The 22,791-nt window shown below is 40.1% G+C and overlaps 7 protein-coding genes across 7 annotated transcripts; all 7 read right to left on the bottom strand.

Moving 5' to 3' along the window:
• Positions 1-1,284: 1,284 nt before the first annotated feature.
• LOC149750894 (uncharacterized) lies at positions 1,285-3,500 on the bottom strand. The gene is made up of 3 exons (XM_089928544.1): positions 3,335-3,500; positions 1,671-2,000; positions 1,285-1,613 (listed from the first exon to the last, which is right to left on the bottom strand). Exons 1-3 carry the CDS (start codon positions 3,498-3,500, stop codon positions 1,285-1,287), a joined length of 825 nt encoding a protein of 274 aa, XP_089784670.1.
• A 5,919-nt stretch (positions 3,501-9,419) lies between these two features.
• On the bottom strand, positions 9,420-10,109 carry LOC149750893 (uncharacterized). Its single transcript, XM_089928543.1, has one exon. The coding sequence runs from the start codon at positions 10,107-10,109 to the stop codon at positions 9,420-9,422; it is 690 nt and encodes a 229-aa protein (XP_089784669.1).
• Positions 10,110-12,462: 2,353 nt separating this feature from the next.
• On the bottom strand, positions 12,463-13,152 carry LOC149750892 (uncharacterized). The gene is made up of 2 exons (XM_089928542.1): positions 12,849-13,152; positions 12,463-12,791 (listed from the first exon to the last, which is right to left on the bottom strand). Exons 1-2 carry the CDS (start codon positions 13,150-13,152, stop codon positions 12,463-12,465), a joined length of 633 nt encoding a protein of 210 aa, XP_089784668.1.
• An 831-nt stretch (positions 13,153-13,983) lies between these two features.
• On the bottom strand, positions 13,984-14,673 carry LOC149750891 (uncharacterized). Its single transcript, XM_089928541.1, has one exon. It carries the CDS (start codon positions 14,671-14,673, stop codon positions 13,984-13,986), a length of 690 nt encoding a protein of 229 aa, XP_089784667.1.
• Positions 14,674-15,504: 831 nt separating this feature from the next.
• LOC149750890 (uncharacterized) lies at positions 15,505-16,194 on the bottom strand. The gene is made up of 2 exons (XM_089928540.1): positions 15,891-16,194; positions 15,505-15,833 (listed from the first exon to the last, which is right to left on the bottom strand). Exons 1-2 carry the CDS (start codon positions 16,192-16,194, stop codon positions 15,505-15,507), a joined length of 633 nt encoding a protein of 210 aa, XP_089784666.1.
• Positions 16,195-17,026: 832 nt separating this feature from the next.
• Positions 17,027-17,716, bottom strand: LOC149750889 (uncharacterized). The gene has a single exon (XM_089928539.1). The coding sequence runs from the start codon at positions 17,714-17,716 to the stop codon at positions 17,027-17,029; it is 690 nt and encodes a 229-aa protein (XP_089784665.1).
• Positions 17,717-21,591: 3,875 nt separating this feature from the next.
• On the bottom strand, positions 21,592-22,281 carry LOC149750888 (uncharacterized). The gene is made up of 2 exons (XM_089928538.1): positions 21,978-22,281; positions 21,592-21,920 (listed from the first exon to the last, which is right to left on the bottom strand). Exons 1-2 carry the CDS (start codon positions 22,279-22,281, stop codon positions 21,592-21,594), a joined length of 633 nt encoding a protein of 210 aa, XP_089784664.1.
• Positions 22,282-22,791: the final 510 nt, after the last annotated feature.

The raw sequence follows: 22,791 nt of genomic DNA, 5'->3' as shown, positions 1-22,791 counted from the left end.
TTGTCTTCAGGTTGGACTCAAAGCATCTTCACCCAATTGTATGAAAGTGACCCAATTAGGTGCAGCCTCTATCTCACGTTGGTCTTCTTTTCCTTTGATTTTTATGATCAGGCTTTCCAAAGCTTGTTTCATCCTCTTAGTCTTGGCCCTAGTCATAGGACCTTCAATTCCATGCAAAGGATCTTTAGATGGGCTGGTTGCGTCTCTATCATTGGTTGCGTCTCTATCATCCATGAAATAGCTTGGCTATGCCAAACAAGCTTCCACCAGTCCACTCTACTATGACGCGTGCGCAACGACTCCCAAAAACCACGAACAGAGAAGGAACCCTTCGGAGCATCAATCCACTGCAATACATCCGGCCTTCTGCTATCTGGCCGGAATGAAGTAGGAGTACTACTAATGAGCTCAAGCCATGCAGGGGAGTGAGAGATAGGCCAGTGCCACTCCTGGCCATCAATAATAGCCTCCACCTTGGCATTCTGCCCAAGGCCAGAATCATAGATAAACTTTTCCCCAAACACCTCAATAAGAGGACCAAGGGGATGCCAATGGTCAAACCAAAGTGAAATACTACTCCCGTTGCCCACTCGATATCTCATCTTCCATCGGACAAGGCTGCGAAGACTAAGAATCCTCCGCCAACTCCAAGAGCAATCCCTGGGGCATTTGATCTTCCAAATACTTCTGCCTCGCAAAAGATAAGAGCGAACTGATGTGAACCCCGTAAGATAGATTCTTAGAAACCCACGAACAAGTTGATGAATAACCCAAGAAAGTCTGAAAAATCAGTTTGGAAGAGATAGAACCTTGACCCGATGTTTAGCAAAACATGAACCAAAGGTATAGAAGGTTGTTGACGCCACACCCTAATAGAATCAGGATGATAAGTCACTTGAACGCCACAAGGGTTGCCTTGATAAGTTCTAAGTTCAATGAAGAACCAAAGAAGTGAATAACCTCACAATTTTCATTCCAATTCAGATCTGCCTGTTTACATAAGGAACACCCTTTTTATAGCCCAAAGGGAAACCTAACAGCCTTTAATTAAAGTCTAATCCCTAGAACAATAATGACTCCACTAGTCATAGTTCAGTCTCCTAGGAAATTAATGAAGACAGTTTCCTAGAACATTAATGAAACTCCACTAGTCAAAGTTCAATCTCCTAGGAAATTAATAAAGACAGTTTCCTAGAACATTAATAAAGCTCCACTAGCCTTTAGACATTCAGCAACATAAAACTAAATCTGAAAACTCCAGCAATATTTCCACCAAGTAAGCATCTAATTTGGCCTAATAATTTCATGGATCATGTTGACTAGTCCACAAGCTATCTTCACGTCCAAATCCACTCCAATAGCCTCTTGCTGGTTCCAAGCTTCCTCAATCAGCCCATTAAGTGCTTCCTTCATTCTTTTAGCTTTGGACCGAGTGATTGGTCCTCCACCAGTTTGTAATGGATCATCAAGATGTATCGGACCAGAATGCTCCATACATTTCTCCTTGCTTCCCACGGCCTTGGATAGTCCCTCCTTAGGTTGCTTGGTGGCTGCATCCTGGTTTCCATCATTCCCCCTCTCCTGAAAAGGATTCGTCCTCGAATCTTCATCACCTGCATCAAAAAGGGAAAGATCAGAAACATTAAATGTAGTACTAACATTATACTCACCTGGTAAGTCAAGCTTATATGCATTATCATTAATGCGAGCAATGACTTGAAATGGCCCATCTCCTCTAGGGTGCAACTTAGAACGCCGTTTTGCTGGAAATCTTTCCTTTCTCATATGCACCCAAACCCAATCTCCTGGTTCAAAGATCACTTTCTTCCGCCCTTTGTTGGCTTGAGTAGCATATTGTTCAGTTCTTTTCTCAATGTTTTGCCTAACTTTCTCATGCAATTGCTTCATCGTTTCAGCTTTCCTTTTGCCATCTAAACTAGCACGCTCATCAATAGGTAAAGGTGACAAATCCATTGGAGTTAAAGGATTAAACCCATACACTATTTCAAAAGGAGAAAAGTTAGTAGCAGAATGCACGGATCTATTATAAGCAAATTCAACATGTGGCAAACACTCTTCCCAATTCTTCAAATTCTTCTGAATGATGGCACGCAATAAAGTAGATAAAGTTCTATTAACTACCTCGGTTTGCCCATCAGTTTGTGGGTGGCAAGTTGTAGAAAACATGAGCTTAGTACCTAACTTACCCCACAAAGTCTTCCAGAAGTAGCTCAAGTGATGTGAACCCCTTAAGATAGATTCTTAGAAACCCACGAACAAGTTGATGAATGACCCAAGAAAGTCTGAAAATCAGTTTGGAAGAGATAGAACCTTGACCCGATGTTTAGCAAAACATGAACCAAAGGTATAGAAGGTTGTCGACGCCACACCCTAATAGAATCAGGATGATAAGTCACTTGAACGCCGCAAGGGTTGCCTTGATAAGTTCTAAGTTCAATGAAGAACCAAAGAAGTGAATAACCTCACAATTTTCATTTCAATTCAGATCTGCCTGTTTACATAAGGAACACCCTTTTTATAGCCCAAAGGGAAACCTAACAGCCTTTAATTAAAGTCTAATCCCTAGAACAATAATGACTCCACTAGTCATAGTTCAGTCTCCTAGGAAATTAATGAAGACAGTTTCCTAGAACATTAATGAAACTCCACTAGTCAAAGTTCAATCTCCTAGGAAATTAATGAAGACAGTTTCCTAGAACATTAAGGGCTCGTTTGGTTCGCGGGAAGTATTTTCCCTCCTAGGAATATGATTCCTGGGAATCAGATTCCTAGGAAGAGGATACCTAGGAAAGTACTTTTGGCATGTTTGGTTAACCATGGAAAAGTGACAAATTTCCAAAGTGCTTATGTTTGGTTGACCATCCACTTTCCTAGGAAAGTTAAGTATAATTCCTATTATGCCCTTAATAAAAATTAGGTCTTTAATGCCTCTTTAATGCTTCTTTAATGCTAAAGGATCTTTTTGGGAAAAAACAAAAAAGGAGTGATTCCCACCTCATGGGAAAGTAACTTTCCCATGTTTCTCATGGGAAAGACTTTCCCATGAAATGTGGGAATCATATTCCCATGGGAATACAACTTTTCCATCTCTCTCCTTTGAAAACTCCAACCAAACAAGAGGCATTTCATTACTTTTCCGTTGACCACACTTTCCCCCCTCCTTTTCCTGTGAACCAAACGAGCCCTAATGAAGCTCCACTAGCCTTTAGACATTCAGCAACATAAAACTAAATCTGAAAACTCCAGCAATATTTCCACCAAGTAAGCATCTAATTTGGCCTAATAATTGCATGGATCATGTTGACTAGTCCACAAGCTATCTTCACGTCCAAATCCACTCCAATAGCCTCTTGCTGGTTCCAAGCTTCCTCAATCAGCCCATTAAGTGCTTCCTTCATTCTTTTAGCTTTGGACCGAGTGATTGGTCCTCCACCAGTTTGTAATGGATCATCAAGATGTATCGGACCAGAATGCTCCATACATTGCTCCTTGCTTCCCACGGCCTTGGATAGTCCCTCCTAAGGTTGCTTGGTGGCTGCATCCTGGTTTCCATCATTCCCCCTCTCCTGAAAAGGATTCGTCCTCGAATCTTCATCACCTGCATCAAAAAGGGAAAGATCAGAAACATTAAATGTAGTACTAACATTATACTCACCTGGTAAGTCAAGCTTATATGCATTATCATTAATGCGAGCAATGACTTGAAATGGCCCATCTCCTCTAGGGTGCAACTTAGAACGCCGTTTTGCTGGAAATCTTTCCTTTCTCATATGCACCCAAACCCAATCTCCTGGTTCAAAGATCACTTTCTTCCGCCCTTTGTTGGCTTGAATAGCATATTGTTCAGTTCTTTTCTCAATGTTTTGCCTAACTTTCTCATGCAATTGCTTCATCGTTTCAGCTTTCCTTTTGCCATCTAAACTAGCACGCTCATCAATAGGTAAAGGTGACAAATCCATTGGAGTTAAAGGATTAAACCCATACACTATTTCAAAAGGAGAAAAGTTAGTAGCAGAATGCACGGATCTATTATAGGCAAATTCAACATGTGGCAAACACTCTTCCCAGTTCTTCAAATTCTTCTGAATGATGGCACGCAATAAAGTAGATAAAGTTCTATTAACTACCTCGGTTTGCCCATCAGTTTGTGGGTGGCAAGTTGTAGAAAACATGAGCTTAGTACCTAACTTACCCCACAAAGTCTTCCAGAAGTAGCTCAAGTGATGTGAACCCCGTAAGATAGATTCTTAGAAACCCACGAACAAGTTGATGAATAACCCAAGAAAGTCTGAAAATCAGTTTGGAAGAGATAGAACCTTGACCCGATGTTTAGCAAAACATGAACCAAAGGTATAGAAGGTTGTTGACGCCACACCCTAATAGAATCAGGATGATAAGTCACTTGAACGCCACAAGGGTCGCCTTGATAAGTTCTAAGTTCAATGAAGAATCAAAGAAGTGAATAACCTCACAATTTTCATTCCAATTCAGATCTGCCTGTTTACATAAGGAACACCCTTTTTATAGCCCAAAGGGAAACCTAACAGCCTTTAATTAAAGTCTAATCCCTAGAACAATAATGACTCCACTAGTCATAGTTCAGTCTCCTAGGAAATTAATGAAGACAGTTTCCTAGAACATTAATGAAACTCCACTAGTCAAAGTTCAATCTCCTAGGAAATTAATGAAGGCAGTTTTCTAGAACGTTAATGAAGCTCCACTTGCCTTTAGACATTCAGCAACATAAAACTAAATCTGAAAACTCCAGCAATATTTCCACCAAGTAAGCATCTAATTTGGCCTAATAATTGCATGGATCATGTTGACTAGTCCACAAGCTATCTTCACGTCCAAATCCACTCCAATAGCCTCTTGCTGGTTCCAAGCTTCCTCAATCAGCCCATTAAGTGCTTCCTTCATTCATTTAGCTTTGGACCGAGTGATTGGTCCTCCACCAGTTTGTAATGGATCATCAAGATGTATCAGACCAGAATGCTCCATACATTGCTCCTTGCTTCCCACGGCCTTGGATAGTCCCTCCTTAGGTTGCTTGGTGGCTGCATCCTGGTTTCCATCATTCCCCCTCTCCTGAAAAGGATTCGTCCTCGAATCTTCATCACCTGCATCAAAAAGGGAAAGATCAGAAACATTAAATGTAGTACTAACATTATACTCACCAGGTAAGTCAAGCTTATATGCATTATCATTAATGCGAGCAATGACTTGAAATAGCCCATCTCCTCTAGGGTGCAACTTAGAACGCCGTTTTGCTGGAAATCTTTCCTTTCTCATATGCACCCAAACCCAATCTCCTGGTTCAAAGATCACTTTCTTCCGCCCTTTGTTGGCTTGAGTAGCATATTGTTCGGTTCTTTTCTCAATGTTTTGCCTAACTTTCTCATGCAATTGCTTCATCGTTTCAGCTTTCCTTTTGCCATCTAAACTAGCACGCTCATCAATAGGTAAAGGTGACAAATCCATTGGAGTTAAAGGATTAAACCCATACACTATTTCAAAAGGAGAAAAGTTAGTAGCAGAATGCACGAATCTATTATAAGCAAATTCAACATGTGGCAAACACTCTTTCCAATTCTTCAAATTCTTCTGAATGATGGCACGCAATAAAGTAGATAAAGTTCTATTAACTACCTCGGTTTGCCCATCAGTTTGTGGGTGGCAAGTTGTAGAAAACATGAGCTTAGTACCTAACTTACCCCACAAAGTCTTCCAGAAGTAGCTCAAGTGATGTGAACCCCGTAAGATAGATTCTTAGAAACCCACGAACAAGTTGATGAAAAACCCAAGAAAGTCTGAAAATCAGTTTGGAAGAGATAGAACCTTGACCCGATGTTTAGCAAAACGTGAACCAAAGGTATAGAAGGTTGTTGACGCCACACCCTAATAGAATCAGGATGATAAGTCACTTGAACGCCACAAGGGTTGCCTTGATAAGTTCTAAGTTCAATGAAGAACCAAAGAAGTGAATAACCTCACAATTTTCATTCCAATTCAGATCTGCCTGTTTACATAAGGAACACCCTTTTTATAGCCCAAAGGGAAACCTAACAGCCTTTAATTAAAGTCTAATCCCTAGAACAATAATGACTCCACTAGTCATAGTTCAGTCTCCTAGGAAATTAATGAAGACAGTTTCCTAGAACATTAATGAAACTCCACTAGTCAAAGTTCAATCTCCTAGGAAATTAATGAAGGCAGTTTTCTAGAACATTAATGAAGCTCCACTAGCCTTTAGACATTCAGCAACATAAAACTAAATCTGAAAACTCCAGCAATATTTCCACCAAGTAAGCATCTAATTTGGCCTAATAATTGCATGGATCATGTTGACTAGTCCACAAGCTATCTTCACGTCCAAATCCACTCCAATAGCCTCTTGCTGGTTCCAAGCTTCCTCAATCAGCCCATTAAGTGCTTCCTTCATTCTTTTAGCTTTGGACCGAGTGATTGGTCCTCCACCAGTTTGTAATGGATCATCAAGATGTATCGGACCAGAATGCTCCATACATTGCTCCTTGCTTCCCACGGCCTTGGATAGTCCCTCCTTAGGTTGCTTGGTGGCTGCATCCTGGTTTCCATCATTCCCCCTCTCCTGAAAAGGATTCGTCCTCGAATCTTCATCACTTGCATCAAAAAGGGAAAGATCAGAAACATTAAATGTAGTACTAACATTATACTCACCTGGTAAGTCGAGCTTATATGCATTATCATTAATGCGAGTAATGACTTGAAATGGCCCATCTCCTCTAGGGTGCAACTTAGAACGCCGTTTTGCTGGAAATCTTTCCTTTCTCATATGCACCCAAACCCAATCTCCTGGTTCAAAGATCACTTTCTTCCGCCCTTTGTTGGCTTGAGTAGCATATTGTTCAGTTCTTTTCTCAATGTTTTGCCTAACTTTCTCATGCAATTGCTTCATCGTTTCAGCTTTCCTTTTGCCATCTAAACTAGCACGCTCATCAATAGGTAAAGGTGACAAATCCATTGGAGTTAAAGGATTAAACCTATACACTATTTCGAAAGGAGAAAAGTTAGTAGCAGAATGCGCGGATCTATTATAAGCAAATTCAACATGTGGCAAACACTCTTCCCAATTTAAAAAATCTGCTGGCTTTAGAAGATTCAAATCTCTCCAAATTAAGTCAGCCACCCTCTCCTTCCATTGTCTCAAGCCCAACTAGGTAACTTTCCTCTATTGCAAGCTACTAATTTTGGGAATCATTTGAATGATCAGTTGCCTTTGGGAGATTCATTTATCTCCAAAAAAAGTCTTCCAGAAGTAGCTCAAGTGATGTGAACCCCGTAAGATAGATTCTTAGAAACCCACGAACAAGTTGATGAATAACCCAAGAAAGTCTGAAAATCAGTTTGGAAGAGATAGAACCTTGACCCGATGTTTAGCAAAACAAGAACCAAAGGTATAGAAGGTTGTTGACGCCACACCCTAATAGAATCAGGATGATAAGTCACATGAACGCCACAAGGGTCGCCTTGATAAGTTCTAAGTTCAATGAAGAATCAAAGAAGTGAATAACCTCACAATTTTCATTCCAATTCAGATCTGCCTGTTTACATAAGGAACACCCTTTTTATAGCCCAAAGGGAAACCTAACAGCCTTTAATTAAAGTCTAATCCCTAGAACAATAATGACTCCACTAGTCATAGTTCAGTCTCCTAGGAAATTAATGAAGGTAGTTTCCTAGAACATTAATGAAACTCCACTAGTCAAAGTTCAATCTCCTAGGAAATTAATGAAGGCAGTTTTCTAGAACGTTAATGAAGCTCCACTAGCCTTTAGACATTCAGCAACATAAAACTAAATCTGAAAACTCCAGCAATATTTCCACCAAGTAAGCATCTAATTTGGCCTAATAATTGCATGGATCATGTTGACTAGTCCACAAGCTATCTTCACGTCCAAATCCACTCCAATAGCCTCTTGCTGGTTCCAAGCTTCCTCAATCAGCCCATTAAGTGCTTCCTTCATTCATTTAGCTTTGGACCGAGTGATTGGTCCTCCACCAGTTTGTAATGGATCATCCAGATGTATCGGACCAGAATGCTCCATACATTGCTCCTTGCTTCCCACGGCCTTGGATAGTCCCTCCTTAGGTTGCTTGGTGGCTGCATCCTGGTTTCCATCATTCCCCCTCTTCTGAAAAGGATTCGTCCTCGAATCTTCATCACCTGCATCAAAAAGGGAAAGATCAGAAACATTAAATGTAGTACTAACATTATACTCACCTGGTAAGTCAAGCTTATATGCATTATCATTAATGCGAGCAATGACTTGAAATGGCCCATCTCCTCTAGGGTGCAACTTAGAACGCCGTTTTGCTGGAAATCTTTCCTTTCTCATATGCACCCAAACCCAATCTCCTGGTTCAAAGATCACTTTCTTCCGCCCTTTGTTGGCTTGAGTAGCATATTGTTCAGTTCTTTTCTCAATGTTTGCCTAACTTTCTCATGCAATTGCTTCATCGTTTCAGCTTTCCTTTTGCCATCTAAACTAGCACGCTCATCAATAGGTAAAGGTGACAAATCCATTGGAGTTAAAGGATTAAACCCATACACTATTTCAAAAGGAGAAAAGTTAGTAGCAGAATGCGCGGATCTATTATAAGCAAATTCAACATGTGGCAAACACTCTTCCCAATTCTTCAAATTCTTCTGAATGATGGCACGCAATAAAGTAGATAAAGTTCTATTAACTACCTCGGTTTGCCCATCAGTTTGTGGGTGGCAAGTTGTAGAAAACATGAGCTTAGTACCTAACTTACCCCACAAAGTCTTCCAGAAGTAGCTCAAGTGATGTGAACCCCGTAAGATAGATTCTTAGAAACCCACGAACAAGTTGATGAATAACCCAAGAAAGTCTGAAAATCAGTTTGGAAGAGATAGAACCTTGACCCGATGTTTAGCAAAACATGAACCAAAGGTAAAGAAGGTTGTTGACGCCACACCCTAATAGAATCAGGATGATAAGTCACTTGAACGCCACAAGGGTTGCCTTGATAAGTTCTAAGTTCAATGAAGAACCAAAGAAGTGAATAACCTCACAATTTTCATTCCAATTCAGTTCTGCCTGTTTACATAAGGAACACCCTTTTTATAGCCCAAAGGGAAACCTAACAGCCTTTAATTAAAGTCTAATCCCTAGAACAATAATGACTCCACTAGTCATAGTTCAGTCTCCTAGGAAATTAATGAAGACAGTTTCCTAGAACATTAATGAAACTCCACTAGTCAAAGTTCAATCTCCTAGAAAATTAATGAAGACAGTTTTCTAGAACATTAATGAAGCTCCACTAGCCTTTAGACATTCAGCAACATAAAACTAAATCTGAAAACTCCAGCAATATTTCCACCAAGTAAGCATCTAATTTGGCCTAATAATTGCATGGATCATGTTGACTAGTCCACAAGCTATCTTCACGTCCAAATCCACTCCAATAGCCTCTTGCTGGTTCCAAGCTTCCTCAATCAGCCCATTAAGTGCTTCCTTCATTCTTTTAGCTTTGGACCGAGTGATTGGTCCTCCACCAGTTTGTAATGGATCATCAAGATGTATCAGACCAGAATGCTCCATACATTGCTCCTTGCTTCCCACGGCCTTGGATAGTCCCTCCTTAGGTTGCTTGGTGGCTGCATCCTGGTTTCCATCATTTCCCCTCTCCTGAAAAGGATTCGTCCTCGAATCTTCATCACCTGCATCAAAAAGGGAAAGATCAGAAACATTAAATGTAGTACTAACATTATACTCACCAGGTAAGTCAAGCTTATATGCATTATCATTAATGCGAGCAATGACTTGAAATGGCCCATCTCCTCTAGGGTGCAACTTAGAACGCCGTTTTGCTGGAAATCTTTCCTTTCTCATATGCACCCAAACCCAATCTCCTGGTTCAAAGATCACTTTCTTCCGCCCTTTGTTGGCTTGAGTAGCATATTGTTCAGTTCTTTTCTCAATGTTTTGCCTAACTTTCTCATGCAATTGCTTCATCGTTTCAGCTTTCCTTTTGCCATCTAAACTAGCACGCTCATCAATAGGTAAAGGTGACAAATCCATTGGAGTTAAAGGATTAAACCCATACACTATTTCAAAAGGAGAAAAGTTAGTAGCAGAATGCACGGATCTATTATAAGCAAATTCAACATGTGGCAAACACTCTTCCCAATTCTTCAAATTCTTCTGAATGATGGCACACAATAAAGTAGATAAAGTTCTATTAACTACCTCGGTTTGCCCATCAGTTTGTGGGTGGCAAGTTGTAGAAAACATGAGCTTAGTACCTAACTTACCCCACAAAGTCTTCCAGAAGTAGCTCAAGTGATGTGAACCCCGTAAGATAGATTCTTAGAAACCCACGAACAAGTTGATGAATAACCCAAGAAAGTCTGAAAATCAGTTTGGAAGAGATAGAACCTTGACCCGATGTTTAGCAAAACATGAACCAAAGGTATAGAAGGTTGTTGACGCCACACCCTAATAGAATCAGGATGATAAGTCACTTGAACGCCACAAGGGTTGCCTTGATAAGTTCTAAGTTCAATGAAGAACCAAAGAAGTGAATAACCTCACAATTTTCATTCCAATTCAGATCTGCCTGTTTACATAAGGAACACCCTTTTTATAGCCCAAAGGGAAACCTAACAGCCTTTAATTAAAGTCTAATCCCTAGAACAATAATGACTCCACTAGTCATAGTTCAGTCTCCTAGGAAATTAATGAAGACAGTTTCCTAGAACATTAATGAAACTCCACTAGTCAAAGTTCAATCTCCTAGGAAATTAATGAAGACAGTTTCCTAGAACATTAATGAAGCTCCACTAGCCTTTAGACATCAGCAACATAAAACTAAATCTGAAAACTCCAGCAATATTTCCACCAAGTAAGCATCTAATTTGGCCTAATAATTGCATGGATCATGTTGACTAGTCCACAAGCTATCTTCACGTCCAAATCCACTCCAATAGCCTCTTGATGGTTCCAAGCTTCCTCAATCAGCCCATTAAGTGCTTCCTTCATTCTTTTAGCTTTGGACCGAGTGATTGGTCCTCCACCAGTTTATAATGGATCATCAAGATGTATCGAACTAGAATGCTCCATACATTGCTCCTTGCTTCCCACGGCCTAGGATAGTCCCTCCTTAGGTTGCTTGGTGGCTGCATCCTGGTTTCCATCATTCCCCCTCTCCTGAAAAGGATTCGTCCTCGAATCTTCATCACCTGCATCAAAAAGGAAAAGATCAGAAACATTAAATGTAGTACTAACATTATACTCACCTGGTAAGTCAAGCTTATATGCATTATCATTAATGCGAGCAATGACTTGAAATGGCCCATCTCCTCTAGGGTGCAACTTAGAACGCCGTTTTGCTGGAAATCTTTCCTTTCTTATATGCACCCAAACCCAATCTCCTGGTTCAAAGATCACTTTCTTCCGCCCTTTGTTGGCTTGAGTAGCATATTGTTCAGTTCTTTTCTCAATGTTTTGCCTAACTTTCTCATGCAATTGCTTCATCATTTCAGCTTTCCTTTTGCCATCTAAACTAGCACGCTCATCAATAGGTAAAGGTGACAAATCCATTGGAGTTAAAGGATTAAACCCATACACTATTTCAAAAGGAGAAAAGTTAGTAGCAGAATGCACGGATCTATTATAAGCAAATTCAACATGTGGCAAACACTCTTCCCAATTCTTCAAATTCTTCTGAATGATGGCACGCAATAAAGTAGATAAAGTTCTATTAACTACCTCGGTTTGCCCATCAGTTTGTGGGTGGCAAGTTGTAGAAAACATGAGCTTAGTACCTAACTTACCCCACAAAGTCTTCCAGAAGTAGCTCAAGTGATGTGAACCCCGTAAGATAGATTCTTAGAAACCCACGAACAAGTTGATGAATAACCCAAGAAAGTCTGAAAATCAGTTTGGAAGAGATAGAACCTTGACCCGATGTTTAGCAAAACATGAACCAAAGGTATAGAAAGTTGTTGACGCCACACCCTAATAGAATCAGGATGTTAAGTCACTTGAACGCCACAAGGGTTGCCTTGATAAGTTCTAAGTTCAATGAAGAACCAAAGAAGTGAATAACCTCACAATTTTCATTCCAATTCAGACCTGCCTGTTTACATAAGGAACACCCTTTTTATAGCCCAAAGGGAAACCTAACAGCCTTTAATTAAAGTCTAATCCCTAGAACAATAATGACTCCACTAGTCATAGTTCAGTCTCCTAGGAAATTAATGAAGACAGTTTCCTAGAACATTAATGAAACTCCACTAGTCAAAGCTCAATCTTCTAGGAAATTAATGAAGACAGTTTCCTAGAACATTAATGAAGCTCCACTAGCCTTTAGACATTCAGCAACATAAAACTAAATCTGAAAACTCCAGCAATATTTCCACCAAGTAAGCATCTAATTTGGCCTAATAATTGCATGGATCATGTTGACTAGTCCACAAGCTATCTTCACGTCCAAATCCACTCCATTAGCCTCTTGCTGGTTCCAAGCTTCCTCAATCAGCCCATTAAGTGCTTCCTTCATTCTTTTAGCTTTGGACCGAGTGATTGGTCCTCCACCAGTTTGTAATGGATCATCAAGATGTATCGGACCAGAATGCTCCATACATTGCTCCTTGCTTCCCACGGCCTTGGATAGTCCCTCCTTAGGTTGCTTGGTGGCTGCATCCTGGTTTCCATCATTCCCCCTCTCCTGAAAAGGATTCGTCCTCGAATCTTCATCACCTGCATCAAAAAGGGAAAGATCAGAAACATTAAATGTAGTACTAACATTATACTCACCTGGTAAGTCAAGCTTATTTGCATTATCATTAATGCGAGCAATGACTTGAAATGGCCCATCTCCTCTAGGGTGCAACTTAGAACGCCGTTTTGCTGGAAATCTTTCCTTTCTTATATGCACCCAAACCCAATCTCCTGGTTCAAAGATCACTTTCTTCCGCCCTTTGTTGGCTTGAGTAGCATATTGTTCAGTTCTTTTCTCAATGTTTTGCCTAACTTTCTCATGCAATTGCTTCATCGTTTCAGCTTTCCTTTTGCCATCTAAACTAGCACGCTCATCAATAGGTAAAGGTGACAAATCCATTGGAGTTAAAGGATTAAACCCATACACTATTTCAAAAGGAGAAAAGTTAGTCACAGAATGCGCGGATCTATTATAAGCAAATTCAACATGTGGCAAACACTCTTCCCAATTCTTCAAATTCTTCTGAATGATGGCACGCAATAAAGTAGATAAAGTTCTATTAACTACCTCGGTTTGCCCATCAGTTTGTGGGTGGCAAGTTGTAGAAAACATGAGCTTAGTACCTAACTTACCCCACAAAGTATTCCAGAAGTAGCTCAAGTGATGTGAACCCCGTAAGATAGATTCTTAGAAACCCACGAACAAGTTGATGAATAACCCAAGAAAGTCTGAAAATCAGTTTGGAAGAGATAGAACCTTGACCCGATGTTTAGCAAAACATGAACCAAAGGTAAAGAAGGTTGTTGACGCCACACCCTAATAGAATCAGGATGATAAGTCACTTGAACGCCACAAGGGTTGCCTTGATAAGTTCTAAGTTCAATGAAGAACCAAAGAAGTGAATAACCTCACAATTTTCATTCCAATTCAGATCTGCCTGTTTACATGAGGAACACCCTTTTTATAGCCCAAAGGGAAACCTAACAGCCTTTAATTAAAGTCTAATCCTAGAACAATAATGACTCCACTAGTCATAGTTCAGTCTCCTAGGAAATTAATGAAGACAGTTTCCTAGAACATTAATGAAACTCCACTAGTCAAAGTTCAATCTCCTAGGAAATTAATGAAGACAGTTTTCTAGAACATTAATGAAGCTCCACTAGCCGTTAGACATTCAGCAACATAAAATTAAATCTGAAAACTCCAGCAATATTTCCACCAAGTAAGCATCTAATTTGGCCTAATAATTGCATGGATCATGTTGACTAGTCCACAAGCTATCTTCACGTCCAAATCCACTCCAATAGCCTCTTGCTGGTTCCAAGCTTCCTCAATCAGCCCATTAAGTGCTTCCTTCATTCTTTTAGCTTTGGACCGAGTGATTGGTCCTCCACCAGTTTGTAATGGATCATCAAGATGTATCAGACCAGAATGCTCCATACATTGCTCCTTGCTTCCCACGGCCTTGGATAGTCCCTCCTTTGGTTGCTTGGTGGCTGCATCCTGGTTTCCATCATTCCCCCTCTCCTGAAAAGGATTCGTCCTCGAATCTTCATCACCTGCATCAAAAAGGGAAAGATCAGAAACATTAAATGTAGTACTAACATTATACTCACCAGGTAAGTCAAGCTTATTTGCATTATCATTAATGCGTGCAATGACTTGAAATGGCCCATCTCCTCTAGGGTGCAACTTAGAACGCCGTTTTGCTGGAAATCTTTCCTTTCTCATATGCACCCAAACCCAATCTCCTGGTTCAAAGATCACTTTCTTCCGCCCTTTGTTGGCTTGAGTAGCATATTGTTCAGTTCTTTTCTCAATGTTTTGCCTAACTTTCTCATGCAATTGCTTCATCGTTTCAGCTTTCCTTTTGCCATCTAAACTAGCACGCTCATCAATAGGTAAAGGTAACAAATCCATTGGAGTTAAAGGATTAAACCCATACACTATTTCAAAAGGAGAAAAGTTAGTAGCAGAATGCACGGATCTATTATAAGCAAATTCAACATGTGGCAAACACTCTTCCCAATTCTTCAAATTCTTCTGAATGATGGCACGCAATAAAGTAGATAAAGTTCTATTAACTACCTCGGTTTGCCCATCAGTTTGTGGGTGGCAAGTTGTAGAAAACATGAGCTTAGTACCTAACTTACCCCACAAAGTCTTCCAGAAGTAGCTCAAGTGATGTGAACCCCGTAAGATAGATTCTTAGAAACCCACGAACAAGTTGATGAATAACCCAAGAAAGTCTGAAAATCAGTTTGGAAGAGATAGAACCTTGACCCGATGTTTAGCAAAACATGAACCAAAGGTATAGAAGGTTGTTGACGCCACACCCTAATAGAATCAGGATGATAAGTCACTTGAACGCCACAAGGGTTGCCTTGATAAGTTCTAAGTTCAATGAAGAACCAAAGAAGTGAATAACCTCACAATTTTCATTCCAATTCAGATCTGCCTGTTTACATAAGGAACACCCTTTTTATAGCCCAAAGGGAAACCTAACAGCCTTTAATTAAAGTCTAATCCCTAGAACAATAATGACTCCACTAGTCATAGTTTAGTCTCCTAGGAAATTAATGAAGACAGTTTCCTAGAACATTAATGAAACTCCACTAGTCAAAGTTCAATCTCCTAGGAAATTAATGAAGACAGTTTCCTAGAACATTAATGAAGCTCCACTAGCCTTTAGACATCAGCAACATAAAACAAAATCTGAAAACTCCAGCAATATTTCCACCAAGTAAGCATCTAATTTGGCCTAATAATTGCATGGATCATGTTGACTAGTCCACAAGCTATCTTCACGTCCAAATCCACTCCAATAGCCTCTTGCTGGTTCCAAGCTTCCTCAATCAGCCCATTAAGTGCTTCCTTCATTCTTTTAGCTTTGGACCGAGTGATTGGTCCTCCACCAGTTTGTAATGGATCATCAAGATGTATCGGACTAGAATGCTCCATACATTGCTCCTTGCTTCCCACGGCCTTGGATAGTCCCTCCTTAGGTTGCTTGGTGGCTGCATCCTGGTTTCCATCATTCCCCCTCTCCTGAAAAGGATTCGTCCTCGAATCTTCATCACCTGCATCAAAAAGGAAAAGATCAGAAACATTAAATGTAGTACTAACATTATACTCACCTGGTAAGTCAAGCTTATATGCATTATCATTAATGCGAGCAATGACTTGAAATGGCCCATCTCCTCTAGGGTGCAACTTAGAACGCCGTTTTGCTGGAAATCTTTCCTTTCTCATATGCACCCAAACCCAATCTCCTGGTTCAAAGATCACTTTCTTCCGCCCTTTGTTGGCTTGAGTAGCATATTGTTCAGTTCTTTTCTCAATGTTTTGCCTAACTTTCTCATGCAATTGCTTCATCGTTTCAGCTTTCCTTTTGCCATCTAAACTAGCACGCTCATCAATAGGTAAAGGTGACAAATCCATTGGAGTTAAAGGATTAAACCCATACACTATTTCAAAAGGAGAAAAGTTAGTAGCAGAATGCACGGATCTATTATAAGCAAATTCAACATGTGGCAAACACTCTTCCCAATTCTTCAAATTCTTCTGAATGATGGCACGCAATAAATTAGATAAAGTTCTATTAACTACCTCGGTTTGCCCATCAGTTTGTGGGTGGCAAGTTGTAGAAAACATGAGCTTAGTACCTAACTTACCCCACAAAGTCTTCCAGAAGTAGCTCAACTGATGTGAACCCCGTAAGATAGATTCTTAGAAACCCACGAACAAGTTGATGAATAACCCAAGAAAGTCTGAAAATCAGTTTGGAAGAGATAGAACCTTGACCCGATGTTTAGCAAAACATGAACCAAAGGTATAGGAGGTTGTTGACGCCACACCCTAATAGAATCAGGATGATAAGTCACTTGAACGCCACAAGGGTTGCCTTGATAAGTTCTAAGTTCAATGAAGAACCAAAGAAGTGAATAACCTCACAATTTTCATTCCAATTCAGATCTGCCTGTTTACAGAAGGAACACCCTTTTTATAGCCCAAAGGGAAACCTAACAGCCTTTAATTAAAGTCTAATCCCTAGAACAATAATGACTCCACTAGTCATAGTTCAGTCTCCTAGGAAATTAATGAAGACAGTTTCCTAGAACATTAATGAAACTCCACTAGTCAAAGTTCAATCTCCTAGGAAATTAATGAAGACAGTTTCCTAGAACATTAATGAAGCTCCACTAGCCTTTAGACATTCAGCAACATAAAACTAAATCTGAAAACTCCAGCAATATTTCCACCAAGTAAGCATCTAATTTGGCCTAATAATTGCATGGATCATGTTGACTAGTCCACAAGCTATCTTCACGTCCAAATCCACTCCAATAGCCTCTTGCTGGTTCCAAGCTTCCTCAATCAGCCCATTAAGTGCTTCCTTCATTCTTTTAGCTTTGGACCGAGTGATTGGTCCTCCACCAGTTTGTAATGGATCATCAAGATGTATCAGACCAGAATGCTCCATACATTGCTCCTTGCTTCCCACGGCCTTGGATAGTCCCTCCTTAGGTTGCTTGGTGGCTGCATCCTGGTTTCCATCATTTCCCCTCTCCTGAAAAGGATTCGTCCTCGAATCTTCATCACCTGCATCAAAAAGGGAAAGATCAGAAACATTAAATGTAGTACTAACATTATACTCACCAGGTAAGTCAAGCTTATATGCATTATCATTAATGCGAGCAATGACTTGAAATGGCCCATCTCCTCTAGGGTGCAACTTAGAACGCCGTTTTGCTGGAAATCTTTCCTTTCTCATATGCACCCAAACCCAATCTCCTGGTTCAAAGATCACTTTCTTCCGCCCTTTGTTGGCTTGAGTAGCATATTGTTCAGTTCTTTTCTCAATATTTTGCCTAACTTTCTCATGCAATTGCTTCATCGTTTCAGCTTTCCTTTTGCCATCTAAACTAGCACGCTCATCAATAGGTAAAGGTGACAAATCCATTGGAGTTAAAGGATTAAACCCATACACTATTTCAAAAGGGGAAAAGTTAGTAGCAGAATGCACGGATCTATTATAAGCAAATTCAACATGTGGCAAACACTCTTCCCAATTCTTCAAATTCTTCTGAATGATGGCACGCAATAAAGTAGATAAAGTTCTATTAACTACCTCGGTTTGCCCATCAGTTTGTGGGTGGCAAGTTGTAGAAAACATGAGCTTAGTACCTAACTTACCCCACAAAGTCTTCCAGAAGTAGCTCAAGTGATGTGAACCCCGTAAGATAGATTCTTAGAAACCCACGAACAAGTTGATGAATAACCCAAGAAAGTCTGAAAATCAGTTTGGAAGAGATAGAACCTTGACCCGATGTTTAGCAAAACATGAACCAAAGGTATAGAAGGTTGTTGACGCCACACCCTAATAGAATCAGGATGATAAGTCACTTGAACGCCACAAGGGTTGCCTTGATAAGTTCTAAGTTCAATGAAGAACCAAAGAAGTGAATAACCTCACAATTTTCATTCCAATTCAGATCTGCCTGTTTACATAAGGAACACCCTTTTTATAGCCCAAAGGGAAACCTAACAGCCTTTAATTAAAGTCTAATCCCTAGAACAATAATGACTCCACTAGTCATCGTTCAGTCTCCTAGGAAATTAATGAAGACAGTTTCCTAGAACATTAATGAAACTCCACTAGTCAAAGTTCAATCTCCTAGGAAATTAATGAAGACAGTTTCCTAGAACATTAATGAAGCTCCACTAGCCTTTAGACATCAGCAACATAAAACTAAATCTGAAAACTCCAGCAATATTTCCACCAAGTAAGCATCTAATTTGGCCTAATAATTGCATGGATCATGTTGACTACTCCACAAGCTATCTTCACGTCCAAATCCACTCCAATAGCCTCTTGATGGTTCCAAGCTTCCTCAATCAGCCCATTAAGTGCTTCCTTCATTCTTTTAGCTTTGGACCGAGTGATTGGTCCTCCACCAGTTTATAATGGATCATCAAGATGTATCGAACTAGAATGCTCCATACATTGCTCCTTGCTTCCCACGGCCTAGGATAGTCCCTCCTTAGGTTGCTTGGTGGCTGCATCCTGGTTTCCCTCATTCCCCCTCTCCTGAAAAGGATTCGTCCTCGAATCTTCATCACCTGCATCAAAAAGGAAAAGATCAGAAACATTAAATGTAGTACTAACATTATACTCACCTGGTAAGTCAAGCTTATATGCATTATCATTAATGCGAGCAATGACTTGAAATGGCCCATCTCCTCTAGGGTGCAACTTAGAACGCCGTTTTGCTGGAAATCTTTCCTTTCTCATATGCACCCAAACCCAATCTCCTGGTTCAAAGATCACTTTCTTCCGCCCTTTGTTGGCTTGAGTAGCATATTGTTCAGTTCTCTTCTCAATGTTTTGCCTAACTTTCTCATGCAATTGCTTCATCGTTTCAGCTTTCCTTTTGCCATCTAAACTAGCACGCTCATCAATAGGTAAAGGTGACAAATCCATTGGAGTTAAAGGATTAAACCCATACACTATTTCAAAAGGAGAAAAGTTAGTAGCAGAATGCACGGATCTATTATAAGCAAATTCAACATGTGGCAAACACTCTTCCCAATTCTTCAAATTCTTCTGAATGATGGCACGCAATAAAGTAGATAAAGTTCTATTAACTACCTCGGTTTGCCCATCAGTTTGTGGGTGGCAAGTTGTAGAAAACATGAGCTTAGTACCTAACTTACCCCACAAAGTCTTCCAGAAGTAGCTCAAGTGATGTGAACCCCGTAAGATAGATTCTTAGAAACCCACGAACAAGTTGATGAATAACCCAAGAAAGTCTGAAAATCAGTTTGGAAGAGATAGAACCTTGACCCGATGTTTAGCAAAACATGAACCAAAGGTATAGAAGGTTGTTGACGCCACACCCTAATAGAATCAGGATGATAAGTCACTTGAACGCCACAAGGGTTGCCTTGATAAGTTCTAAGTTCAATGAAGAACCAAAGAAGTGAATAACCTCACAATTTTCATTCCAATTCAGATCTGCCTGTTTACTTCTAGAACACCCTTTTTATAGCCCAAAGGAAAACCTAACAGCCTTTAATTAAAGTCTAATCCCTAGAACAATAATGACTCCACTAGTCATAGTTCATTCTCCTAGGAAATTAATGAAGACAGTTTCCTAGAACATTAATGAAACTCCACTAGTCAAAGTTCAATCTCCTAGGAAATTAATGAAGACAGTTTCCTAGAACATTAATGAAGCTCCACTAGCCTTTAGACATTCAGCAACATAAAACTAAATCTGAAAACTCCAGCAATATTTCCACCAAGTAAGCATCTAATTTGGCCTAATAATTGCATGGATCATGTTGACTAGTCCACAAGCTATCTTCACGTCCAAATCCACTCCAATAGCCTCTTGCTGGTTCCAAGCTTCCTCAATCAGCCCATTAAGTGCTTCCTTCATTCTTTTAGCTTTGGATCGAGTGATTGGTCCTCCACTAGTTTGTAATGGATCATCAAGATGTATCGGACCAGAATGCTCCATACATTGCTCCTTGCTTCCCACGGCCTTGGATAGTCCCTCCTTAGGTTGCTTGGTGGCTGCATCCTGGTTTCCATCATTCCCCCTCTCCTGAAAAGGATTCGTCCTCGAATCTTCATCACCTGCATCAAAAAGGGAAAGATCAGAAACATTAAATGTAGTACTAACATTATACTCACCAGGTAAGTCAAGCTTATATGCATTATCATTAATGCGAGCAATGACTTGAAATGGCCCATCTCCTCTAGGGTGCAACTTAGTACGCCGTTTTGCTGGAAATCTTTCCTTTCTCATATGCACCCAAACCCAATCTCCTGGTTCAAAGATCACTTTCTTCCGCCCTTTGTTGGCTTGAGTAGCATATTATTCAGTTCTTTTCTCAATGTTTTGCCTAACTTTCTCATGCAATTGCTTCATCGTTTCAGCTTTCCTTTTGCCATCTAAACTAGCACGCTCATCAATAGGTAAAGGTGACAAATCGATTGGAGTTAAAGGATTAAACCCATACACTATTTCAAAAGGAGAAAAGTTAGTAGCAGAATGCACGGATCTATTATAAGCAAATTCAACATGTGGCAAACACTCTTCCCAATTCTTCAAATTCTTCTGAATGATGGCACACAATAAAGTAGATAAAGTTCTATTAACTACCTCGGTTTGCCCATCAGTTTGTGGGTGGCAAGTTGTAGAAAACATGAGCTTAGTACCTAACTTACCCCACAAAGTCTTCCAGAAGTAGCTCAAGTGATGTGAACCCCGTAAGATAGATTCTTAGAAACCCACGAACAAGTTGATGAATAACCCAAGAAAGTCTGAAAATCAGTTTGGAAGAGATAGAACCTTGACCCGATGTTTAGCAAAACATGAACCAAAGGTATAGAAGGTTGTTGACGCCACACCCTAATAGAATCAGGATGATAAGTCACTTGAACGCCATAAGGGTTGCCTTGATAAGTTCTAAGTTCAATGAAGAACCAAAGAAGTGAATAACCTCACAATTTTCATTCCAATTCAGATCTGCCTGTTTACATAAGGAACACCCTTTTTATAGCCCAAAGGGAAACCTAACAGCCTTTAATTAAAGTCTAATCCCTAGAACAATAATGACTCCACTAGTCATAGTTCAGTCTCCTAGGAAATTAATGAAGACAGTTTCCTAGAACATTAATGAAACTCCACTAGTCAAAGTTCAATCTCCTAGGAAATTAATGAAGACAGTTTCCTAGAACATTAATGAAGCTCCACTAGCCTTTAGACATTCAGCAACATAAAACTAAATCTGAAAACTCCAGCAATATTTCCACCAAGTAAGCATCTAATTTGGCCTAATAATTGCATGGATCATGTTGACTAGTCCACAAGCTATCTTCACGTCCAAATCCACTCCAATAGCCTCTTGCTGGTTCCAAGCTTCCTCAATCAGCCCATTAAGTGCTTCCTTCATTCTTTTAGCTTTGGACCGAGTGATTGGTCCTCCACCAGTTTGTAATGGATCATCAAGATGTATCGGACCAGAATGCTCCATACATTGCTCCTTGCTTCCCACGGCCTTGGATAGTCCCTCCTTAGGTTGCTTGGTGGCTGCATCCTGGTTTCCATCATTCCCCCTCTCCTGAAAAGGATTCGTCCTCGAATCTTCATCACCTGCATCAAAAAGGGAAAGATCAGAAACATTAAATGTAGTACTAACATTATACTCACCTGGTAAGTCAAGCTTATATGCATTATCATTAATGCGAGCAATGACTTGAAATGGCCCATCTCCTCTAGGGTGCAACTTAGAACGCCGTTTTGCTGGAAATCTTTCCTTTCTCATATGCACCCAAACCCAATCTCCTGGTTCAAAGATCACTTTCTTCCGCCCTTTGTTGGCTTGAGTAGCATATTGTTCAGTTCTTTTCTCAATGTTTTGCCTAACTTTCTCATGCAATTGCTTCATCGTTTCAGCTTTCCTTTTGCCATCTAAACTAGCACGCTCATCAATAGGTAAAGGTGACAAATCCATTGGAGTTAAAGGATTAAACCCATACACTATTTCAAAAGGAGAAAAGTTAGTAGCAGAATGCACGGATCTATTATAAGCAAATTCAACATGTGGCAAACACTCTTCCCAATTCTTCAAATTCTTCTGAATGATGGCACGCAATAAAGTAGATAAAGTTCTATTAACTACCTCGGTTTGCCCATCAGTTTGTGCGTGGCAAGTTGTAGAAAACATGAGCTTAGTACCTAACTTACCCCACAAAGTCTTCCAGAAGTAGCTCAAGTGATGTGAACCCCGTAAGATAGATTCTTAGAAACCCACGAACAAGTTGATGAATAACCCAAGAAAGTCTGAAAATCAGTTTGGAAGAGATAGAACCTTGACCCGATGTTTAGCAAAACATGAACCAAAGGTATAGAAGGTTGTTGACGCCACACCCTAATAGAATCAGGATGATAAGTCACTTGAACGCCACAAGGGTTGCCTTGATAAGTTCTAAGTTCAATGAAGAACCAAAGAAGTGAATAACCT

This window comes from Phoenix dactylifera, chromosome 18 (genome assembly GCF_051530095.1).
Source record: "Phoenix dactylifera cultivar Ajwa chromosome 18, Ajwa_hap1_PhDact_Kaust_v1.1, whole genome shotgun sequence".
In the NCBI taxonomy this organism is placed as follows: Eukaryota; Viridiplantae; Streptophyta; class Magnoliopsida; order Arecales; family Arecaceae; genus Phoenix; species Phoenix dactylifera.
This window is presented reverse-complemented; position numbering and strand designations above follow the sequence as displayed.

What these genes read in the sequence shown, in the direction of transcription:
- LOC149750894 (XM_089928544.1), bottom strand. Translation starts at nt 3,500, where the DNA reads ATGGAGCATTCTGGTCCGATACATCTTGATGATCCATTACAAACTGGT. An exon ending in TTTGGACGTGAAGATAGCTT is followed by an intron (nt 2,001 to 3,334) that starts GTGGACTAGTCA and finishes CTTTTGAAATAG; the next exon opens with TGTATGGGTTTAATCCTTTA. An exon ending in ATATAAGCTTGACTTACCAG is followed by an intron (nt 1,614 to 1,670) that starts GTGAGTATAATG and finishes TTTTTGATGCAG; the next exon opens with GTGATGAAGATTCGAGGACG.
- LOC149750893 (XM_089928543.1), bottom strand. Translation starts at nt 10,109, where the DNA reads ATGGATTTGTCACCTTTACCTATTGATGAGCGTGCTAGTTTAGATGGC.
- LOC149750892 (XM_089928542.1), bottom strand. Translation starts at nt 13,152, where the DNA reads ATGGATTTGTCACCTTTACCTATTGATGAGCGTGCTAGTTTAGATGGC. An exon ending in AAATAAGCTTGACTTACCAG is followed by an intron (nt 12,792 to 12,848) that starts GTGAGTATAATG and finishes TTTTTGATGCAG; the next exon opens with GTGATGAAGATTCGAGGACG.
- LOC149750891 (XM_089928541.1), bottom strand. Translation starts at nt 14,673, where the DNA reads ATGGATTTGTTACCTTTACCTATTGATGAGCGTGCTAGTTTAGATGGC.
- LOC149750890 (XM_089928540.1), bottom strand. Translation starts at nt 16,194, where the DNA reads ATGGATTTGTCACCTTTACCTATTGATGAGCGTGCTAGTTTAGATGGC. An exon ending in ATATAAGCTTGACTTACCAG is followed by an intron (nt 15,834 to 15,890) that starts GTGAGTATAATG and finishes TTTTTGATGCAG; the next exon opens with GTGATGAAGATTCGAGGACG.
- LOC149750889 (XM_089928539.1), bottom strand. Translation starts at nt 17,716, where the DNA reads ATGGATTTGTCACCTTTACCTATTGATGAGCGTGCTAGTTTAGATGGC.
- LOC149750888 (XM_089928538.1), bottom strand. Translation starts at nt 22,281, where the DNA reads ATGGATTTGTCACCTTTACCTATTGATGAGCGTGCTAGTTTAGATGGC. An exon ending in ATATAAGCTTGACTTACCAG is followed by an intron (nt 21,921 to 21,977) that starts GTGAGTATAATG and finishes TTTTTGATGCAG; the next exon opens with GTGATGAAGATTCGAGGACG.